Genomic DNA, 23,476 nt, shown 5'->3' with positions numbered 1-23,476 from the left:
TGCCACGATTATCAGATTCGCCAAATTGAGGCCCTGTAGGGCAGGACCGTGCCTGGTGGGCTCCCACCACATTCCTGGTGCCAAGACCAGGCTGATGTATAGTGGGTGCTCAGTGAAAGGTTGTGGAGAGAGAAGAAGTTTCCATCAGGGAAGTGGGCTCTGTCTGTGGTGGATCTAAGTGTGCAAGGAGCACGTGGCCAGGGTGGGCAGAAGAGCTGACCAGCTCCAGAGCTCGGTGCTGAGCACGGGTGCTTCCCCAGGTGCGTGTTGTCAATAGTCCCGCCTTGTAGGGGTTCCAGCATCGTCTGCCCCGACTGCTCCGTCCCCTGCCACCACCCCGGTGCCTGGGTGCTGGCTTCTGATACCGGAACTCATGCTTTTTGTCATTAAGCACGCCAGAGAAGAAACTTCTCTGGTTTCCTGGACACCAACAGACCCCAGATTTCCCCCTGCCCGTCCCAAGCACACCCGCCCTCCCCAGCCTTAATTTTCACGTTTAGTGCCCAAACTTAGTTTGCATGTGTTAGCTGTTGTAAATCTATCATAACAGTGTGACGTGGCATGAATAATGCATCACTGGGCTGTATTATTTTTCTGTCTCCCATCTTATTTATGACACGAAACAGGTGGGAATTTGCAAAAGCGAAATCCAGGCGCAGGGATTCTTGGGTAATGGTATGCAAATTAGTGTGAGCGTGGGAAGATGTACCAAATCCTTGGGCGTCCGGGGAGCCTCCAAGGCCCAGAGCCCTGGTGTTCAGGTCACCCAAGCTTGCGGATCAGGAGTCATGACACTCCATGGAGTCAGCTCAGTTCAGCAGTTTTCTCTGAATTTTTTTCAGTGTGTGTGTCATTTTTATTGTTGTCATCCTGTTTTTCTTTCTTTAATTAGAAGTTGGCAGGTGAAACTCGAGAACTCGACTTTCTAAAGGTTGTGGAGACTTCCCAGGAGGAAAGTAACAAGTTCCAAAGGAGTGCAAGTGTTTTCTAGTAGCCTGAAGAATTGAGGTTAGATGTTCAGAGGGTCTTCCTTTCAGGAAGCTTATGAAGGATAGAATGTGGGGGGTGGATTTGGGGATCCCGTGGGGCTCCTTTCCCGGGGCGGGCACCGATGGGTCAGAAGTGGTCCAGGGCCATGGCTGCTGCCTCTGCTCTGGGGTCTGGGGGTTGTGGGGACATATCTCAAGGGACGTCCTGTGGGACTTGGGTGGCTAAGGGGCTGGGCTCCAGGCTTCCTGTCTCCTCACCAAGAAGAGCTCAGGGCTTTCTTGTCTCTGATGTTTGGTTTCCCCCCGTCCTGGAAGATTTAGGTTGATGAAAGGATTTCACGGTTAAAGAAAAAATTGTTTGAAGCTGTTGGCTCAGGGAACAGGTTCTGTGAAACCATGGAGGAGAAAAGGGAGACGGTAGAGGGAAGGCAGATGGGAGGGGACGTTGGAGAGAGAACAGACTGGGACTGGAGATGGGGCAGGGGCAGACGATGGCGCTGGGGGTGAGGTGTTGGGGAGTGGGCAGTCCTCTGTCTTCTGAGCCTCTGTCCCCCAGCATCTCTGGCTGTCAGTCTGTCCTCCCCTCCACCATGGTTACTCTCCCCTCTGAGCCCTGCTGCAGGATTAGGGATGGGGACACCATAGGAGCAGTTGTCCAATCCCCTGGGGTTTGGCAAAAACACAGAGAGCCACGGACGGACCCACGGAATGTCAGGCCTTGGGCTGGGCCTTAATACAGTGGAGGCTGGGAGGGGTCACACCGGGAGAGGCTTAGGCCAGCGCCCAGTGCTTAGGGTGCACGTGGTGGTTATGTCTTGGCCTTCGCAAGCCTGGCCGCTGGGCTGGGGGAGGGTCTGCCTGGTGGGAACCTTGAGATGCATTGCCGGCTGCCCCTGCTGTGGTCTGAGCAGACTCAGCTGATGGTCAGTGTGGGCTCGGGAGCCAGGTTGGTTGGTGTCAACCCCCAGCTCCACCACCTCTTGCCTCAGTTTACCCACCTATAATATGGGGATAATTACAGAACCTACCTCAGGACTAAGCGGCGTGATGTACGTAAAACTCCCAGGGCTCTCTACCTGGTGAGGAGTCAGCAGGGCGGGCAGGTGTCAGCCGCTGTTTTATGGTGACTACAGGACCTGCTCAGGATCACAGGGACCACCCCCCCAGTAGGTGGTGGAGCCCAGATCTCAGGGTGCTTGTGACTCCAGTGTCTGTGCTCACGAGCACATGTGCATGTGAGTGCACATGGGTGCGTGCACACGAGAGAGAGGGAAATAGGTCAAGTATATTAATGTCATATAGGTCCTTGTCTGTGATCTGAGAGTGCTGACGGCACCCTGTTGGGACCTGAGGGCCTGGGTCAAGACTGGAATCAATCCCCCCTCTCCGTTATCCCCTGGCCCCATCCCCAGCTCCTACCCGCTCTGGACAGTCACCCTGATCTCTCACATGGCTGCCACAGCTCCCCAGCGCCTTGGGTGTGGATCTGTGCCTGGTCCGAGAGGTGGCCCTCTGCAGAGCCTTTCCCTCGCGCCCTGAGCGGGATGGCAGGGAAGACGCCTTGACCAAGCCTGCTCACCTCTGCTGCTGAGCCCAAGGGGAATCTGGAGTCCAGGCCGTCACGAGGCAGGAGGCCCCCCTCTGGTGAAGCAGGTGCCACAGGTGCTGAGCAGATTCCGTGTGAAGGGGTGGGGCCCTGGAGGGCTGGATGGGTGCCTGGAATTGCGCCACGCAGGTCTCTCGGGCAGGGCTGGCAGGTGTAACGCCATCTGCCCCTTGGAGCTGGAAAGCAATGCTGAGCCGCCACGGGGGTTCTTTCTAGAGCAAAGCTTCCTCACACCTGACCCTGCTTCAGCCTGACCACCCAGGCCGCCTCTTCCCTGGCTCTTCCAGCCCCCAGCTCAGGGGTTGCACTGGCTGGGGCTCCAGTCCTTGTGCAGGGCCCTGGGCTCCAGCAGCGGCCCCCACCCCCATGGACCTGCCGCTCTGGTGTGGGTGTGGTGACGGGGTCACGGGGCTGACAGAGACCCCCCCTCATGAGTTAATGCTTATCGAGACTCACCTAGAGGCTGGTCCAAGCTCTTTGCGAGTAATGACCCGTATAACCTTCACAACAGTTTTATGCCAGTGGTCACCTCATTACCCCCCCTTTTAAAGTTGAGGAAACCGAGGCAGGAAGTGGTGGAACTGGGACCCAGACCCTGATGGTCTGGTCCTGAGCCCATGGCCTCAATACCTCTCGAAAGCAGGAGTCAGGTGACAAGATGACCTCAGGCCACAGTGATGTCACACCGAAGGTGAGCCAGGCAGCCGAGCTCGGCCCCGCTACTTCCAGGACAGGCCACTCCCCTTCTGAGTCTCGGTTTCCTCATCTGACCACAGGCTCCGCGGTCCCACCAAATCTCGGGGCCAGCGGGGGCTCCCAGAGTTGAGCTGAGCTGTGGTGAGCTCACACAGGTGCCGAGCTACACGTCCCCGGCTCTCCTGCTTGGTCTTCACCAGGGTCCCTGTGGTGCTGGAAAGGGACAGGCACCAGGCAGACCCCGGTGCAGCCCGGCACCTGCTAGTCCAGAGCAAGGCTGGAGCAGACCCACAGCCAGGGTGCTCGGTGGCCCCAGGTGGCCGGCAGTCCGGCTCCCTCCTCAGGTGTCTGCACTGCATGTGCTGGCTTGCATAACTGAAGAAAACAGAAGGAAATTAAATAGGACTAATGAGGAGAGTATCTATAGCCCACACTTTGAGATGTTTTTCAGCCAGATGCACAGGTGGATGTCAGTTTGGTGTCGTTTTTTTTGGTTGGTTGCTTGGTTTTCTTTTCCACTGGAGTTTATTACGGGATATTGAAGTTTTGTTTTTAAAGACAAAACGTTGGCGTGGCCGCAGCAGGGCAACCATCTCTGCAGTGGCGCTTTCTGTGGGCCTTGCTCTGGGCGTGGTGGGCGGCGAGGAGGGTCTGTGCCCACCTCCTTAAGTGCCTAGTGATAAAAAAGGTTCAGTGCAGGAATTATTAACTTGGCGGCGGGGGGCAAGAGTGGTTTACAGACTCCTTTGAGATGTTGGCGAAAACTATTGATCATCTTTCTAGAAAAATGCACCAAACACCAAATTGTGCACAATCAATTCCAAAATGGGTTGTTGAAGACAAGTTTGGGACCGGCTATCACTCTTCGGGCAGAGACGTCGTCCTTTCCTCTGTCCCTTCTAGGTTCCCGGGGTGGCCCTGAGCCAGGAGAGCCCAGCACCCAATGAAGTCTCTTGCTAGACAAGAATGGCCTCGCCCCCACTTTACAGATGAGTCAACTGAGACCTGGAGGTGTTAACTGACTTGCTGGTAAGAGGTAGAGGTGGATGCCACATCTTAAGCCTCCCCACAGGCACACCATCCCCTTGGCCTTGACCAGGTCCGATTCTGAAGGCAGAGTGTTAAGCTCTGGACGGGGCCCCACGAAGGTGTCTGTCCATGGCTGAGAGGTCACCTGTAGGCTTTGGAGTCCCATAGGGTGACCAACTGTCCCGTTTCGTCCAGACAAGGAGTTGGTGGGTCACTCTAAGCTGGAATCCTGGCTTTCGCCCCATTTTCCAAGCACAGTGACTTTGTGAACGGCACTCAGCCTCTCAATTTGTTTTCTCAGCTGTAAAATGTTGGTAAGAATAAGATAGAAAAGGGAAGGGAGTTGTGTCCCAATTGTCTTTAAAAGACTGCCTCTGCCTGCCCAGTGCGGCGGCTGGGAGCATGACCTCTGGGTCTCAATCCTCAGCCTGTCCCCTGGCTGGCAGAGTGACCCCACGCCGCTTTCTCCAAGCGTCGGCATCCTGCCTGTTAGGTGAGGATGGAAGGGTGGTGTCCTCATCCCAGGTTGCAGGGATACTAAGCGGAGCCAGAGCTGGCGAGGTGCTGGTGAGCGCTCCGTGGATGGTCTCTGGGCCCATGACCAGGCCTCCCAGGCCAGCTCGTTGTGGTGACCGAGCAGCGAGTAGGAGGCAAGAGCCCCTTCACGCCCACACCCTGCTGGGGAGCTTGGCATGAAGGTGTCGGGGGCAAGCCTGGAGCTTGGAGTCCACAGGTCAGGCCCACACCCCAACTCTGCCCCTGTCTGGCGGGTCACCTGGGCTCATCGTGTCCCCTTCTGAGCTCTTTCCCTCTTCTTTCGTGAAGGCCTCTGGGAAGATGAAATACCAGACGTGGCGTGGCCTGGCACACAGTAGGTGCCCAGCGAGCAGTAGCCTCCTGCCGTTTCCTTGGCAGCCCCTGGCCCCCGAAGGCCCCAGCATCCCTTCCCGGCTCCGTGGCGTTATCGCAGCTCTAATGACTTTGAGTGCTGAGCTGCTCACGCCAGGAATTTATGGAAACCAGGCCCAGAAGCATCACCTGGAGGCACATAAATATTGTAGGACTGAGGCTGGGCTGTGTCAGCACTACGTGGGGTGGGATTACTCACCTGAGACCCTCTGAGCAAATGTCTGCCGCAGGGCTGCCGTGAGGCTGCTGGGAGAGGGCGAAGGGGCCGGGGCTCCGTGGGCGGCTGCAGGACGCTGGCTTGTCCCTGCTCCCCTGACCCGCTCCTGACCACAGCCGCATGCGTGAGGCGCTCACGGTGTGCTGGCCCCGTCCCATGAACCGCCCAGCACCCCGTAAGGCAGGTTCTCCTTGTATCTCCATTCGCAGATGAGAGAGGAGACCCAGTGACCCTGCCAGAGATGAGCTGGGAGCCAGGAGTCAGGCCCGGGCCCTCCCCTCCAGCGACCAACCTTTTTTTTTTTTTTTTTTTTTGCGGTATGAGGGCCTCTCACTGTTGTGGCCTCTCCCGTTGCGGAGCACAGGCTCCGGACGCGCAGGCTCAGCGGCCATGGCTCACGGGCCCAGCCGCTTCGCGGCATGTGGGATCTTCCCGGACCGCGGCACGAACCCGCGTCCCCTGCATCGGCAGGCGGACTCTCAACCACTGCGCCACCAGGGAAGCCCCAACCTTTTTTTTGAAAAATAACTTTACTCCCCTGACTCCCAACTTTTTAATTTAAAATATTTCAAACTACAGGAGGTTGAAAGAATAGTACAATGAATGCACAAATTGTCTTCACCTAGTAAACCAACTGTTAACATTTTACCATAGTTTTCTTCCCATATTATACATATACACACACACCTTTTGGGGCTAACTCACTTAAAAGCTAGTTGCAGACGTCATTGCCCTTCATACATAAATACTTCAGCTGGGCCCCCTTATATAACCTCAGTAGCATTATCGTGCCCATCAATCTACCGACCATAGGCCCGTTTTCCCAGTTGTCTTCAAAATATAGCTACTGCCCATTGCCACCTCTGGCATCCAGCTGGGAACACATGTTGCATTTGGTTGTCATGTTTCTTTTGTCTCCTTTTAATCTAGAATAATTCCTCTCCTTTTTTTTTTTTTTTTGGTCTCCATGATAGTGACTTTTTTGAGAGATCCAAGCCAGTGTCTTTTCATAGGTCCCACCAGCTGGAATTGCCCCATTGTTTCCTCCTGATGAGATTGGAGTATTTGGCCAGATTCGGTGTAGGAAGCCATGCCTTCCTATCGAATCCCTGGGGAGGCGGGAAATACAGGCTGGTCCCATCCTTCATCACTTGGTTAAGGTGGGGGTCTGCCAGGTCTCCCCATCGTAAAGGTACCAGTTTCCCTTTGTAATTACTGTGGGGGATTCTTGGAAAATGGGAGAATATCCTGTTCCTCAGTGAATTTTCACTACAAACTTTATTTAAAGAGGAGTTTCCTCCCCTCCCACTTAACCCTCCTCCTTTATTACTACTTCAAATTCAAAGAGTATTTTTAAAATCCAGTGTGCTATCATCCAGGACCATTGTTATTACTTCTGATGCTCACATTGTCTCCGATTTGCACACCAGGGGCCCCTTTGTGCTGGGTCCTGGGTCCTGTGGACACTTCCTCATCATTCTTGAGCACTTCCTTGCTTGTCTGCCTCTAGAGAAGCTCTAGGCTCATCTGGTACTTCCCCTGCTCTAATCAGCCATTCCTCCAGGGTTCCCTTTCGTGGGGAATGGTGTTTAGAAATCAGGAAGTGGTGTGCTCCCTGCTGCCGGGGTGTCATTGCTTCCAGACGCTTTCAGTGGACAGAGCCAGGAGAAAAATTTCAAGTTCATACTGCTACCTCTAATTCAAGTCCAAGGTCGTCCTCCGGGGTTCCCTTTCGTGGGGAATGGTGTTTAGAAATCAGGAAGTGGTGTGCTCCCTGCTGCCGGGGTGTCATTGCTTCCAGACGCTTTCAGTGGACAGAGCCAGGAGAAAAATTTCAAGTTCATACTGCTACCTCTAATTCAAGTCCAAGGTCGTAGAGCTCTACCCTCACTTCTCACTCTACACTTGACTCTTGCTGTTTACCCTGGTTCCCAATAATAACGTCAGTGCACTTCAGTCACGCTGTGTAGTGTCAGAATCACTGTGCCTGTTCCATTACCACCACCAAGCTTGCTAAGTAAAGTTCAGGATTTTTTCTGTGGATCTTTTTGTCCTTAAACAAGGACCAAGGTTGTGTAGTCAGAGTGCTGAGTTCCCAACCTACTTGAATGGATTCTTTTCTATGTGGGTGTGACCATGTTCCAATAAAACTAGATTCACCAAAACCGGCGGCAGGCTGGTGTAGCCTGGGGGCCATTGTGTGCACACCTCTTGTCCAGACTGTCATCCTAACAGAGCAGCTCCTGGTGCAGGGTAAGCAGCCGGCAAATAGCCGTGCCTGGACCATAGGGGCCGAGTGGGCAGGAATATCAGGCCTTCTGGGGCCCAGAGGAGGGGCATGACTGGGCCGGTTGTGCAAGGGGGCAGGGGGCCTTCTTCAGGGACAGGGGGTAGAGGCCTCTTAGATGGTAAGGTGGTCCCCCCACTCCTGGGCCCCCCAGGCTGGCCAGGTTTTAGAGGAGGGGTCCAGAGGTGAGAATGGGGAGCCATGGCCTGGAATTGGGGTGCCAGGTGGGCAGTGTTTCACCTGATCCTGGTTGGGAGGAGAGGAGAGCTTGATAAGCTGATAGCCTCCCCGGCTCTGGGCAAGCAAACACCCCATGTTTGGAAAACAAAATGAGATGCATGCTTGTAAGCCCGAACCCAGTGTCAGCCAGGGCTGGGCCTCACTGCCGCCTGCTCCCACCCAGGGGTGCTGTGCTCAGCTCCCTCCGCCCTCCTGGGGGACCCACAATGCCAGGGTGCCACCTACCCCTGCCCTGCGTGCCCAGGAGGCCCAGCCCCAGTGGCCCAGACCCGGCTTCCTCCAGCAGGCTCCTGGTGTGGGGAGGGGTCCTGGCAGCCCAGGAATAACTGAGGAGTGAGGGGCGGAGGCTGGAGCTGCCCCTGTTCACACCTATCGCTGCCCTCACCCCCACTCGCCTTGCCATCGGACTTGGTAGCTTCGCACAGGCCTTGGGCAAAGCCCTTCGGGCCTGGAGACAGACGTGTTATGCCTCTGGAGAAATGAGCCTGGATGTCCACTGCTGACTTTTATTTTTTGCGGTACGTGGGCCTCTCCCGTTGCGGAGCACAGGCTCCGGACGCGCAGGCTCAGCGGCCATGGCTCACGGGCCCAGCCACTCCACGGCACGTGGGATCCTCCCGGACCGGGGCACGAACCCGTGTCCCCTGCATCGGCAGGCGGACTCTCGACCACTGCGCTGCCAGGGAAGCCCTGAGTTCTCTTTTAATTAGATCCTGACGGCAGCACGCCGGGCTGACTGGCTGCAGGCTCAGGTGCAGCTCTCCGTGGGCCCAGGTCTCGGTTGTAGTGCGGTTTGGCTTTTTCGGAGGCAGGAAATGCTTCTGACCTTCCTTCGGGAGCCGGGCAGGAGTCTGCTGCACGTGCATGAGCCTGCACATGTCTTCCTGTTGGTATCTATGTGTCTGTGCTTTCATGTGCAAATACGTGCATGCCGGTTTTTGGAAAAGTCTGCAGACGAAGCATGTTGGGTGCCCCTTCCATCCCGCTGCCCCATCCGTTCAGCCATCTGCTCGTTGACGGCGGGCGTTGCGGGACTGCGGATCCGGCCTCAGGGTCTCATCTGTGATGGGGGTTGGTGGTTCCTCGGCTGGACTCTCCCAGCAAGGCCCCCCTCGGGGGGTGTCCTGTTGTAACCATGGGCTCGGCCTGGGTCTGAGCCTTTAGGAAAGCTGAATGCAGGCTGGTGCAGGAAGATAACCACCCCTCACCCCCGACAGTGGTTTCTTTCCTTGAAGGAGAGCTCCTCTCCGGAAAGCAGCTGCCGGCCAGCACTGCCGGGGCAGTGGGCAGTAGACTGTGGAGCAAAAGGCCAGAGACTTGGACGTTCTCCCCCTTGCCCTGCGCTGCACGGACTGAGCCCGGCTTTGTGGAGGCTGTGAGGGGGCCAGGCCTCTCCCCACATCCCAGGGCTGCCTGGCTGAGCCTCCAGCGCCCGGGCCTTCACCGGGGCATGGGAGGGGAGCCAAGGAAGGAGCAACAGAGACACTCCCCCAGGAAGCCCTAGTCTGAGCCCCCAGTCTGAGGGAGGAAATCGCTCCCTGCCCTCTGAGAGTGCCCGGCCTGATAGGCGACCCCCTCCTCACCACTGGAGCACCCAGTTTGAAGGAGATGAGGCACTCCTGCCCCAGAGGGAGCTGCAGCTTCTGCTCGAGGGGCCCCCCATCAGGGGTGAGCTGCGCGCTGGGACCCTGCCTCCCAAGAGCAGCCCGGGGCCCTTCCTCTGGGACCCTGCATTTTCCTGCCCCCCCAGCCCGCCCGTCAGGCCACCCCACCTGGACCGCAGAGCTCAGCCTGCAGGGACTGGCTCAGAAAGAGGCATTTCATCAGCCGTCTCACAGCCTTGCCCTCCACGGGGCCCTGTGTTCTCTTTTTTTTTTTTAATTTATTTATTTTTGGCTGCGTTGGGTCTTCGTTGCTGTGCGCGGACTTTCCCCAGTTGCGGCGGGCAGGGTCTACTCTTCCTTGCGGTGTGCAGGCTTCTCACTGCGGTGGCTTCTCTTGTTGCAAAGCACGGGCTCTAGGCGCACAGGCTTCAGTAGTTGCAGCATGTGGGCTCAGTAGTTGTGGCGCGCGGACTCTAGAGCGCAGGCTCAGTAGTTGTGATGCACGGGCTTAGTGGCTCCGTGGCATGTGGGATCTTCCTAGACCAAGGCTCGAACCCTTGTCCCCTGCATTGGCAGGCGGGTTCTTAACCACTGCACCACCAGGGAAGCCTGGGCCCCGTGTTCTGATCGGGAGTGAGCACTGAGTTCATTGGCTTGGCTCCCCATGGAGAGCCCCCTGCCCCAGCTTCTTTATCTCGGTGGGAAACCTCCAGTGATTTGAACCGGGATGGAGTTGGGGTTGAGCCGGGGCTGGCGTGACAGCGGCAAAAGAAACCGAGTCCTTTTATTGCCACTTGTCACTGGCTAAGCCCACGCGAGGCCCAGAATTCCAGCCTGCTGCCACACAGCCCTCGAACTGAACTTCTTTCAAAGGTGAACCTGACCTTGTCACTTAACCAGGCTCAGCCCCCTCCCGCACTTGAATACGATCTAAACTCTTCGCCGTGCACTTCAGGGCTGCCGGGTGTGATCTGGCCCCTGACCCCCTCTCCCACCTCTGTCTTGCCACCGTGCTCCCCAACACTGACCACCTTTCTGTTTCTCAAACACGGCAAGGTCATTCCTGCCCCAGGGCTCTTGCACTTGCTGTACCCTTTGCCTGACATGCTCTCCCCTCCCCCATCCCACATCCCAGATCTGATTCCTTCACATTTTTATTGTCTCTGACAAATACTACCTCCTAGAGAGACTTTCTCTGGTCACCCAATCTTATTGGCACCCAGTATTTTTCCCAGTATTTTTCCCGTTGGGAGTAATCTTTATTTGTTTTAACTGTGTGGGCCCCTTGTTTATCTTGTTCATCACTATATTCCCAGCAGCTAGACCCACGCCAGGAATATCGTAGGGGCTCAAGAACATCTGTTGGATGAATGAGGCCGTATTAGGAACTGGGTTTGTGCTAAGCTCTCCCTCCCAGGAGTCCCTATAACTCTCATGACAACCTCCATCTACAAATGGGGAGACTGAGGCCCAGACCTGGGAAGTTATTGAGGAAATGAGGTTTCACCGCAGGCCTGATTCCACATTGATGTTCTGGCCAACACCTCCTGCTGTCCCGGGCTTCCACCCAAGATCTGCTCTTTATAGAAAAAAAAAAAAAAAAAGGAATATCAGACAATTGGAAAGGAGGAAAATCAGCAGGTACGGCCCTGGAATAATCCTCAGTGCGCAGGTTTCACCTCTCCTGCCCCTTCCCCTCCCCCAGTGTTGAATGTGGCCTTTTGCTTTTGTTTCTTTTTGCAATTACTGCTGTAACATTCACATTCTTCTGCGTTCACCACACAGTCTCTGTAAACATGACGTTGAATAGATGTAGGACAGTCCACCGGGTGGATGCACCAGAGTTACCTGACTGTCCCCAGTGCTTGGGCCTCTATCTAGCCTGGTGCGCTGGGGTTGTTGATGTTTAAGTAACACCTCAATGTCGTGGCTGGAATTCAAGCATCCATCCATTCCCTCTTTGACCAGATTTCACTGTGCTCTGGGCCCTATGCTGAACAGGGAGGGTGTTGACGGGCCTGAGGCTCAGGGTCTGTCCTTGGAGTTCATGGACCGGTGTGGGAGGCAGCCGAGCAGGGCCAGAGTGGAGTAGATGTTGTCAGGCTGGAATGTGGCAGGCAGAGGAAGTGGCCGGTGCAAGGGTGGCTGGAGTGGGCTTCACGGGTGAGGATGGTGAAAAGCTTTTCCCGGGAGGGCAGTGGGTGGTGCATACCGCAGACAGGCCATCTCGAGGGCAGAGGCGTGGCCGCGTAGCGCATCCTGAGCACCCTCCAGGCCCGGGCTCTGCTCGGCCTGGAGCACAGGGAGCCTCCCAGGAGAGGTGGGAGTTGGGGCAGAGCTGGGGCCTGGAAAGCCCGCTAAGGAGCTTAGACTTTCTCCGGCAGTAGATGGGAAGCCTGATGTCTATCTCCTCTCTTTGTAAGAGTTTTTTTTTTTTTCTTAAATTAATTAATTTATTTATTTTTGGCTGTGTTGGGTCTCTGTTGCTGCACACGGGCTTTCTCTAGTTGCGGTGAGCGGGGGCCACTCTTCGTTGCTGTGTACGGGCTTCTCATCGTGGTGGCTTCTCTTGTTGTGGAGCACGGGCTCTAGGCGCGCGGGCGTTAGTAGTTGTGGCTCGTGGGCTCTAGAGCGCAGGCTCAGTAGTTGTGGCACACGGGCTTAGTTGCTATGCACCACATGGGATCTTCCCGGACCAGGGCTCAAACCCGTGTCTCCCTGCATTGGCAGGCGGATTCTTAACCACTGTGTCACCAGGGAAGCCCTTTTTTATTAAAGATCAAAATTTTATTTAAAACTGTAAAAAAAAAAAAATCAAATAGCATGTAATGGTTTATCTGGAAAGGCCCTTCCTACTCCCCGTCTCCAGTCCTGCTTCCTGGAAGAAAATACTTTCACCTGTTCTGTTTTTAATCCACCGGCACTTTTCCTGTGACTCAGTTGTGTGCTCCACTGTTTCTGGGTTTATCAGTTTTTGGACATAATGTCTTGCCTCCCTGCAGTGAAGACGTGGGTTTGGCTCACACCACCACCTGCCTTCCCCGAGAGTTCTGTTCTGTTGGTGCCTTCAGACCTTTAGATAATATACGTAAGCTGTCACTTCCTCTTCCGTAGACTTGCAGCTCTGTCTTTCCCTTGCATCCGCGTCATGGTAGAGCCTGGTGTGCGCTTGTCTTGCCTTGCTCCACGTTCGGTGCTGTCACGTGGGTAGCTTGAGATGGGCCATGTTAGAAGTATTTACACCACGGGAATCAGCAGACACAACACACCAGGATTCCCCCCGCCCGTTGTTAAAATGTTTACCGACACAGCACTGCCGGGCTTCTGAGGTTTCTTCCCTCTGACTTGGGTTCAGGCAGAGGCTGGGTTAGCTTGGCTCCCAGAGGCTTGGCTGGCCAGCCCCGCCCAGCACTGACAGCCCTCCCTCTGTGCCACAGCAAAGCTTCGAGGCACACCAGGACGCGGCCGTGAGTGTGACACACATGGTCAAGGCGGGCAGCGGCGTCTGGATGGCCTTCTCCTCCGGCTCCTCCATCCGCCTCTTTCACACAGAGACGCTGGAGCATCTGCAGGAGATCAACATCGCCACCAGGACCACCTTCCTGCTGCCAGGTGAGGCTGCTGCTGGGCCATCACGCCCTGCTGTCGTGGGGCTGTGAAGGGAGGGAGGGAGCAGACATCCGGGAAGCAGTTTCCACGGCCAGCCCAGCCCATCTCATTAACCCCTGAGGCAGCCTTTCGTCAGCCTTGAAAACTGGGCCTCCCAGAGGGGAAGCAGTGGGCTCAGGATTTGAACCCAGGCCTGTCCTTCCAAAGCCCTTCTGGCTGGCATCACAGCACAGCAGGGGGGGGCTCGTGGGAAGTCAGGCTTTGAGCTCAGGGGACTCCCCCAAGTCAGGCGGCCGCTAAAAAGCCACGCTGGGCAGGAAGCCAGGCTCATCTATACCTCCCGCTCCTCAGGTTGACCAAAAACCCAATTCTGCCTCAAATCACCTTCAGAATAAGGCAAAGGGAAAGAGAGAAGGTCAACTAAGGGTCTCTTTCCTTAGAGGTTTCTATTTTTATTTTTTTTATTATTATTATTTTTTGCGGTACGCGGCCCTGTCACCGCTGTGGCCTCTCCCGCTGCGGAGCACAGGCTCCGGACGCGCAGGCTCAGCGGCCACGGCTCACGGGCCCAGCCGCTTCGTGGCACGTGGGATCTTCCTGGACCGGGGCACGAACCCGTGTCCGCTGCATCGGCAGGCGGACTCTCAACCACTGCGCCACCAGGGAAGCCCTCCTTAGAGGTTTTTAAAGAAAGGCAATTGTCCCCCTTAGTTTGCCTTCAGGTTTGGGGCAAGGGGAGGGTGAAGACCTTGGACATCGTCCCCTTGGGGCCCGTGCTTCCTCCTGCAGAGCTGTTTGTGAGACCCACGGAGAGGATTAAGATCTGAGCTCACCTAGCACCCCCGCTGCCACCCAGCATCTGCTGAGGCCTCCGTAGAATCGGCTCCAGGCATCTCCCCTACTGTCTGCTGCCCCAGTTGCTGCCCAGATCCCTGTGGGCTGTGCTGGGAGCCAGGGCAGACGTGTGCTCAGGGTCCATCCCTACCCCCAACGGGCTTTAGAGCAGCCCTCAGGGCTAGCAGGCCTTGGCCTGTCTTGCCCTGACCCGGGGCTGGTCTGGGAGGGTGTGGGGAATGTCCTGTTCAAGCTCAGCTGACTGGGCTGGGTGCAGCAGCTGGGGGCACTGAAGGGCCCAGGGCCGGGGAAACAGAGAGGCGTGGCAGGCTGAACCTGGAGCTGATGGTGAGAGGGGCTCGGCAGATGGGCCATGGCAGAGGCTGGAAGCGGCCAAGAGGGGTGGGGTGGGGGATGGTTACTAGCAACAAGGTCAACAACAACAGCAATAGTACCTAGTAGCTGCCAGCCTGCCAGGAGCCCTACAGGGAGCTAGGTCCCAAGGGCTTTACGTACAGGATCTCACTGTCCCCATTTTACAGATGCAGAAACTGAGGTTTGTTCATCAGGGTAAAGTGGCCAGAGGCAGGACAGGGAGTCACATGAGGTCAGACTCAGTTCAGAGTCCCACTGGGTGTAACAGGGGAAGAGGTGTTTTCAGAGGTGGCCGGAGTCCTGGCTTGGCCACTGTCGGGTCTTGGCAGGTCTCTTTGCTTCCTGGAGCCTCTGGTCCCTCTGTGGGATGGAAAGTGGCTCCTGGCTCAGGATAAATGGCGTCAGCCGTGAGAAAACGCCTTGCCTAGGTCTGGGGCATCCATGAGGAGAATGAACGGCTTCCTAACCTGCTCCTGGGGTCTGGGGTAGGGGCTGGGGGGACCTATGTTATGGGTCCTTCCTCGCTCCCTCCCTCCCTCCCTCCCTTCCTTCCTTTTTTTTAGCTTTAGTTTCATTGTCTTTCATAGTATTTATATATGAGGTAAATCTATTTTAACTACAGTAAAAGTTTCTCAGTATCACAGAAATATTTCCGCATTTATGCCGATAGCTAAGTTATTTCAAGCTAGTGGAACAGTGGCAGAAATAGATAATCTTATGGGCCTTTTGCATCTTCTCAGTCTATCTGTGGGGATGGTGGAGAGTAGAGAAGGAATCAAGTTGATCACGCAGTCAGAGGCAGGCTTTGTGGACAGAGCCACTGCAGGTGGAAACCCAGCAGGCTCCCGCTGCACAGCTCCGACCCCCTGTGCGTTTAAGATGCATTTTCACGTCCACTGTCTTGACTTGTTCTTTGCAGTTACCCTTAAAGAAGAAAGGACATTGGCTTTCATGAGCAGGTAAACGGAGGCCCAGGAGGTTAAATACCTGGCCTCAGGTCACTCCGCCGAGGGGCCAGAGCCAGGACCCGAATCACAGCTCTCTCACTGGGCGGCCTCCCCCTTCCCGGGCCTCTGTTTCCCCATCTGTACAGCGAGGGCCGGAGATCTGAGTCGGAGCTCGTAGGGCAGACCAGAGCCCGGAGTTAGACAGGCCCTGCTGGGATCCTGGCTCTGCCGCCTTCCAGCTCTGTGACCGGGAGCAAATGGGGAGCCTCCCCCACCTTTCGTCCCCGCCTCTCAGGGCAGGTGTGGGCCTTACCTGAGGTGGTGAGGATGGCACCCCATGGTCCCCGGCTCCAGTGCGTGATGGTGTCGTCCACCATCGTTATCTTCATGGCAGTCCCTGCCCCTCATTGCACTGGTCCCCTTCGGCCGTGCATCACCCCCCAACCCTCCAGTCAGGGCCCCTCCCACCACATCGGCACAGACACAAGCCACCTGTCCGCTTGCCTGACCTCCCGGAGCTGGGCCCTGGACACGTCAGAGTGGAGGCTGAGCTTCCTGTGTTCAGGGCTTCCCGAAGGTCCCGAGGAGTTACTGTCCTGGGCCTCCTTCCCCCAGGCCTGACCTTTCCTAACACTGGGGAGCCCGGGCCCCTGCTGGCCGGGACACCGTGAGCCCGAGGAGCCAGCTCTGGGTGGAGGGGGGCATCAGATCCACCCTACACTGTGCCCTGGCAGAAGGACAGAGCAGGATTCTTAAATTCTTTATTAGAGATATTTTTAAAAGGCTTTTAGGTACTTTTTCTTCCCCCATCCCACCAAATGAAATAATTGTGTAATTACTAATAAATTTGTTCCTCCTCTAAGTGCGGATATGTTTTAAGGGCATGTTAAAAATTCATCACGCTTCCTTTCCCCGACCCCTTTCCTCCACTCGCGTCCCCAACTGGAATTAATGCATTTTTGAACCTAAACTCCCTCCTCCTCTTAACTAGACAGGTCATTAATAAAATGTTCTCTGAGAGCCTGAGCTTTTTAAAGTTGTATATCTCCAGATAGATGGCTTGGGTGAGTTGAACACTGCTGCATTAAGTCTCTGTGATAAAATATTTATCCACCATTAGACTTTCTTTTTTCCTTTCGTTTTGTTTGTGAAGGGCCTTGTTCTTTTCCTCGAGGCAGAGTGGGAGGAGGAAGGGCCTCGGAATGAGGTCTGCAGATGAAGTCATTTCTCCATTCCGCCATCTCTTTTGGTTTCTCGCTGCCTTCCTTTCGTTTGCCAGGTTTCTGCAGTCCAGTGGGGGCCGAGGGGAGGCAGGGGCATCAGGAAATGGTCTCCTGCTGGTCCCTAGGCCCCAGGGGCCCTGGAAAAGGAGGGGAGGCATGTGAGATGGAACATTTGCCACTGCTCCCTCTCTTGGCTTTTGTTATTTTTGTGGGTTTCTGGCTCTGATGGAGCTGATCCCAAGACACTAGGTCCTTTTAATAATCACAAATATTGTCCTAATAGCCTCCATTTTTTGATTATATATTATGGGCCAAGAGCTGTGCTCAACTGTGTGTATATATTATACTGTGTGTATAGACATATATATTTATATACATACTCCCTGTGTATATATACATATATAATATTGCTAATAATCATAAAATCGAGCAAGGGACATTTGTAATACTCATTGAACAGTGAGAGACAGTGGCTTGTTTATTCATGCAGCTGGTAAGTGACAGCAACACCTGTGTCCTTACTCACTTCTCTGCTTTCATTCATTCATTCTCTCATTCACTCATTTACTCACAGGTCCTTTTAAAACATATTTATTGAGGTACAGTTGATTTACAATATAAGTTTCCGGCGTACAACGTAGTGATTCACAATTTTTAAAGGTTATGCCCCATTTATAGCTGCTATGACATATTGGCTGTATTCCGTGTGTTGTACGATATATCCTTGTAGCATATTTATTTTATATCTGGTAGTTAGTACCTTCTAATCCCCTTCCTCTGTCCTGCCCCACCCCCGGTCCCTCTCCCTACTGGAAACCACTAGTTTGTTCTCTAGATCTGAAGTCACAGGTCCTTTTCGAGTGTCTACCGTGAACCAGGGTATTCGGCCAGGAGCTGGGGAATCAACTTTGAGACACAGATAAGCTGCTGCCCTCAGGAAGCTTACATTTGGGAAGGCAAACAGTAAATGAGCAAAGGGAGAAATAGAGGAATTACAGACCTTGAGCAGAGCCAAGAAGAGAACATAGGTGGTGACGTGAGGGGCTCACAGCCCGAGCCTCCTGCACTTTCTGATTTCACGAGGGCTGGAATCACCCACGGCTGGGCTGTCCTCTGAGGCTGTCCTCGTGGTTGGGAGCCTACACTCTCTGAATTGATGAGGATGTGGGGAAGAGTCCCAGCTCCCCCAAACCCAGATACTGTTTGTGAAATGGCCCCTGACAAACTGGCTTTTTTCCCACCGTGGCTTCCATTTCCACATTGAATCAACACTATGAATAAGAATCGCTGAGTTTGCATCACGTCGCCAGACTCCTATATCCCACTGCCTGCTGACAGCTCCACTTGGGTATCTAATGTGCATCTCAAACGACATCCAGTATTGAACTTGGACTCCTACTCCAAGCCTGCTCCTCCTTGGTCTCGGTCCACAGCACTGCCATGCACCCAGCTGCTTGAGACAAAAAACTCTGAGCTGTCCTTGATTCCTCTCCCCTCCCCCCTCCCCGTCAGTCTGTCAGCAGGTCTGTCTCTAACCTGTTGGTTTCTCACCATCTCCCTGCCACCACCGCGTCTCAGATGCCACCATCCCTGCCTTGCTTGTCTCCTTGCTGCCCCCATCACCCCAGTCCTCCGTCTCATTGCAGCTAACATGCTCCTCTAAAATCCGGGTGCGTCACTGCCCTGCTTAGACCTGCCAGTGGCACCGCATCACGCTCGGAATGAACAGTCAAAGCCCTAGCCCTGGCCCATCCACTCTTCTGACCCTCCCCCCGTTGTCTCGCAGAGCCCTCATCCCCAAGCTGCGCTGGCTCAGTCCTCCACAGACCGCGAGCTCATCTCGTCACAGGGCCTTTGCACGTGCCGCCTCCAGGGCTTTTGCTTGGGTCTTGGCGTGGCTGCCGCTTCCTTGTCATTGGATGCAGCCTCCCCATCCCCCCAGGAAGCAGAGTGAGGCACAAAACCCCGGCATCCTCCCACCCACTCTCTGCCTAGGAGCTATATTCCTTGTTTCTGTTTCCTTTTCCTCTTTCCCCTCCCAGGGCTGCATTAGTACAATAGCTACCATTAAAATTAAAATTAAAAGAAATTACAAACTCAGCCCCTCAGTCCCACTCGCCACATTTCAAGTGTCAGTAGCCATATGTGGCTAATGGTTACCGAATTGGACAGTGTGGTAGAGAGCCTTTCCATTATTGTAGAAAGTTCTAGAATGTTTGCTCCTTAGGAGCAGAACTTTGTGTGCATGGTTCCCCCATGCCTCCAGCACCGAGTGCAGCGTCCTGCGCACAGTAGGTCCTGGGGATGTGCTGGGGTGCCGAGTGAATGGATGGGTGATGGTATAGACCAGTGTGTTAGGAAATGCTGTGTGAACCCCAAGATAGTAACCTTCCTTCTGGGGTGACCATGGAGCCACACCATTCTGCTCTGAGACTCTGCTCTGCAGAGGAAGCCCATACACCTACAGGTATGGAACTCAAGTAATTTGCTCGAGTAGAGAGGCAGTGAAAGCATCAGGCTGTAAGAAGCGGCAGGCCTGAGCTCTGCTCCTCCCCACTCCCCACCCCACACTCATCAGCTGGGTGACCTCTTTGGACCTTAATATCCTTGTCTGGAAAATGGGCACAGCATCTGGGTCTTGCATACCTCTCAGCTGTCGCAAGGCTTATGTCAGGCTAGGGCAGGTATACGAAGTGCTTTGGAAACTGCAAAGCAGTATTTCTCAAAGTGTGGTCCCAGGCCCAGCAGCATCGGTATCCTGGGAACTTGCTGGAAATGCAGTTTTGGGGCTCACCTCTGGGGTTGGCCCCTCAGTTATCAGCCCTCCTGGTGGTGCTGATGCATGCCCAGCTTGAGAACCCCCTGTTCTAAGCATCACTTCATGTCATGGCATGACTTTGAATTTGAGGAGAGAATAATCCTGTCCTTGGGCAGAAGAATTCAGGCCAGAAGTGAGACGGCCCTTTGGAGGGGCAGGAGTGGGCTCCCAGCCCCTCCGTCATGCCCATTCCCGTTGATCAGAATTGTTAGAAACGGAACAGCAGCGAGGATGGCAGACGGCCCCGACCTGTGAGTGCCATGTACCAGCCACTGGATTATGTAATTTACAATCATTGGCTCATTTACTCCTCAGGACAAGGCTTTGAAATATCATCATTGTCGCCTTTTGCAAGCGAGGGAACCATGCCACAGACAGGTTTTGTTTCTGGCCCCGGGACATGGAGCCAGGAAGTAGCAGAGCTGGGGTTTGAACCCAGCGCCTGGCCCCGCAGCCGTGCTCGCACTCACCACGCTGTGCAGCCCGTACTGTGCTTCCTCCCTGTGAAGAGCAGGGGGACCCGCCTTCCCTGCTATTGCTATTCTCACTAAAAGGAACAGACAGCCCCGGGGATAGCGGGATAAGAACTGATCTGGACTGACATCAGAAACATGCTAGCGCCTGGCGCTGAGTGCCCGTTTCACTGTTGGGACCAGGGGCTGCAGGGTACACTGCCCTCGCCAAAGGAAGGGCCCATGTGGGCAAGATGTTAAGCCCGGGCTGGAAACCAAGGGGCTGCAACAGACTGCCAACTCACCTGGACCCCTCCCCATGCATCCCGTCTGCACCATCTGCTTCACCCTCAAACCCCCACTTTCCCAGGCCTCCCTTCACTCCCCCGCTGGCCAGCTGTGTCCCTGGCATGGGCGGCCCTTAGTGCACACCTTGTGCCAAGATAAGCCAGCCATGCTCACGTGGGCCAGTACTGTGGCCTTCCCTCATAGCATCCTCAAGGGTGCCCCGCTTTACAGAGGAGAAAACTGAGGCTGTGTCGGGGGAGCCCTCAGCTGGGGGACCCAGGGGCCAGACCCCAGCCGGGTTAGCCTCCCAAGCCCCAGATCTTAATCACAACCCTGTCTAGCTTCTTGCTTATCTCAGGAGAGGAGCCCAGACTGTGCCATTTTCTCACCTGCCGTGGCCCCCATCCACTGCCCCCTCCCCAAGAGGATGTACCGCTCATGCTGGCTTCTCCCTCTGCAGGCCAGAAGCACCTGTGTGTCACCAGCCTCCTCATCTGCCAGGGTCTGCTCTGGGTGGGCACTGACCAGGGTGTCATTGTCCTGCTGCCTGTGCCTCGGCTGGAAGGCATCCCTAAGATCACAGGTGAGGCTCTGGGAGCCAGTGCTGCAGGGCCCGGGGAGTCAGCTACCTACGGCCAGGGAAGGGTGGCTCTTGTGCCCAGATGTTTGCGCTCTCTTCTGATATGGGGGTGGGGGTCCATTCTCTAACGTCCTCTGTCATCGCAGGTGGCACTGTGGCTCAGTGGAGTTAAATCACCTTGGCCTTGCAGTCTCCTTCTGAGTCTTCTCTCTGAGTCTCCATTACCTAACCTAGCAATGGGCACAGTAGGCATATTGGCCAGATGGTCTGGGGATTGGCTGAGACACCTGACTCATGGTAGAGGATCTGCTGGGCCCCTTCTGCCCCCTCCCCACAGCAGCTTCAAAGTGTCCAGGCTCCAGTGGTAGAAATAACTGAGGGTTCTTGGGTCTGGGGATCCATGTGCAGCTGTGTTTGCATGGATTAGAGGGAGGGCTGCCCTGACTGTGGCACTGGGGTCCAGGATCAGGGAAGACCCCAGAGCTCTGGGCCCCTCTCTGCCTCTGTCCTGAGCGTGATGACGAAGTGGCCTCTTTCAGCTGCTGCCGGAGGGCAGGGCTGAATGCAGTGGGAGGGAGAAGCCCTGAGGGAGACCAGCCCCAGGTGGAGCTCAACCTCTCTGCCAAAGAAGACTCTCTTCCTAAATTGTAAGATTTCCCATTTTCATGATTTTATCACATAGGTCAATCTGTTCATCCCAGGCTTGGTCCTGGGGTTGCAGGGATGCCTTGGGCAGAGACCCTGCCCCCAAATGCTGAGAGTCTGGTAGGGGCAGCTTGTAGTCAGGGTAGCAGGTGCTATGATGGCAGGTGTCCTGGAATCTGCAGGGCATAGAGACAGGAGTGATCATTTCTTCATGGCTGAAGGCAAGAAGGGTGCCCTGTGGAGGAGCTGAGCTGGGCTTCAAGGCTGAGCTAGAGTTAGGTGGATGGGAAAGGCTCTCTAGGCAGAGGCAATGGCTTGGGCAACAGCACAGAGATGTGAGGATGGCTCAGGCAGGGAGCTGCAGGTGCTTTCACACTGAGGTTCCCCATGTGGTTTATAAAGTCATTCGTGTTCCCGTGCTCCAATTCTCCAAAGAAAGTAACCCTGGAGCATTGAGAGCCCTCCCCCAGACCCATGGCCTTCTGGGAAGATAACAACGTAGATTGCAGTAACCAAAAAAAAAACCAAAAACAAACCCCAGAAATTCTCCAAGAGACCTGTTGGGTCTTTAAAACTCTGGGCCTTTGGGCCCCTTCTCTCTGCCCTCTTCCTGCAGGGAAAGGCATGGTCTCGCTCAACGGTCACTGTGGGCCTGTGGCCTTTTTGGCCGTGGCCTCCAGCATCTTGGCCCCCGATATCCTGCGGAGTGACCAGGAGGAGGCCGAGGGGCCGCAAGCCGAGGAGGACAAGCCAGACGGTCAGGCTCACGAGCCAGCACCCGTGCCTGCGAGCCACGTGGGCCGCGAGCTGACCCGCAAGAAGGGCATCCTTCTGCAGTACCGCCTGCGTTCTACCGCCCACCTCCCGGGCCCGCTGCTCTCCGTGCGGGAGCCGGAGCCCATGGACGGCTCAGCCCTGGAGCACAGTGAGGAGGACGGCTCCATCTACGAGATGGCTGATGACCCCGACGTCTGGGTGCGCAGCCGGCCCTGTGCCCGGGACGCCCACCGCAAGGAGATCTGCTCGGTGGCCATCATCTCCGGAGGGCAGGGCTACCGCAACTTCGGCGGCGCCCCGGGCGGCAGTGGGAAACCAGCCCTGTGTGGGGAGACGGACAGCGCCCTCCTCATCTGGCAGGTGCCCTTGACGCTATAGCCCCCCCCCCCAGGCCGCGCAGCCAAGCCAGGCTCTCGGCCTGCTGTGGACCCTCCCAGCGGTCCAGGGTCCCCAGGGAGCACTGGGTGGCAGTGCCTTCCAGGGACCTGCACGACGCCATGCGGACAGGCCTGGAACTCTGGTAACTACCTGAGCAGGGCAGAGGAAAACCTCTTCCTTTTTAAGAAAAAAAAAAAAAAATTCAGAGTGTTTAGGGGACTGGTTTGGGTTTGGGGAGAGGGAGGACACCTCTGGAGAAGATGGCCTTCTTTTTAAAAGCAAAAAACACAAAACCTCACAATTGCCTGGCAAGCCCAGTGCCTCTTGTCCAGGCCCGAGCGGGGCTCAGGGGCGGCCACGCACCCTTCCTGGAAGGGTGCGTGTGTGTGAGTGTATGAGAGTGTGTGAGCCGGTGTGTGAATATATATAAATACGTATATATGGTGTATATTATATGTGTATAAAGTCTGTACATATTGGAGCTCTGGGAGATGCTGGAATAAAAGGCAAGAATAACGTCAGTCCTTGGATTGAGGGTTGTTTTTTTGTTTTGTTTTGTTGTTTCGAGATGTGACGGGCGAAGGGACAGAGCAGCTGTCACTGGATAGGGCTTGTTCTGGAACCAGCAGGAAGGACCCAGGCCAGGCACCGCGAGAACAGGCCCTAGAACTGTGCTGTCCGGTGCAGTCGCCGTTGGTCACATGTAGCTGTTTAATTTTTTAATTAATTAAAATGAAATAAAATCACAGATTCAATTGTTCAGTCCCATTAGCCACATTTCTAGTGTGGCTCAAGGTGCCCAGGTGGTGAGTGCCAACCGCATTGAACAGCACAGGTACGACTGTTTCCATCACCCCAGAAGGTTCTCTTCTGCTCGGGGAGGGGCTCTTGGGAGTTTCTTTTCTGAAAGTTTTTGGAAGAGAAGGCTGGGCCCCCAGCTCTGGAATGGTGTGGAGGCACAGGCCTTGGCATC

At 55.3% G+C, this 23,476-nt stretch overlaps 1 protein-coding gene across 12 annotated transcripts in view; it reads left to right on the top strand.

Annotated features, from left to right (window-relative positions):
- Positions 1 to 23,024, top strand: part of ARHGEF10L (Rho guanine nucleotide exchange factor 10 like) — a 161,731-nt gene extending 138,707 nt beyond the window's left edge. For 11 of the 12 annotated variants that reach the window (XM_060141276.1, XM_060141278.1, XM_060141277.1 and 8 more), the window contains 3 exons: positions 13,015 to 13,189; positions 20,584 to 20,706; positions 21,965 to 23,024. In XM_060141276.1, coding sequence (XP_059997259.1) covers positions 13,015 to 13,189; positions 20,584 to 20,706; positions 21,965 to 22,503 — 837 coding nt within the window. In that variant the 3' untranslated portion in view covers positions 22,504 to 23,024. The remainder of the gene's footprint in view (positions 1 to 13,014; positions 13,190 to 20,583; positions 20,707 to 21,964) is intronic. The other variant, XR_009539080.1, reaches the window with a different exon arrangement.
- Positions 23,025 to 23,476: the final 452 nt, after the last annotated feature.

Source organism: Lagenorhynchus albirostris, chromosome 2 (assembly GCF_949774975.1).
Source record: "Lagenorhynchus albirostris chromosome 2, mLagAlb1.1, whole genome shotgun sequence".
Taxonomy (NCBI): Eukaryota; Metazoa; Chordata; class Mammalia; order Artiodactyla; family Delphinidae; genus Lagenorhynchus; species Lagenorhynchus albirostris.
The sequence above is the reverse complement of the archived record's forward strand: the minus strand, read 5'-3'. Positions and strand labels throughout refer to the sequence as shown.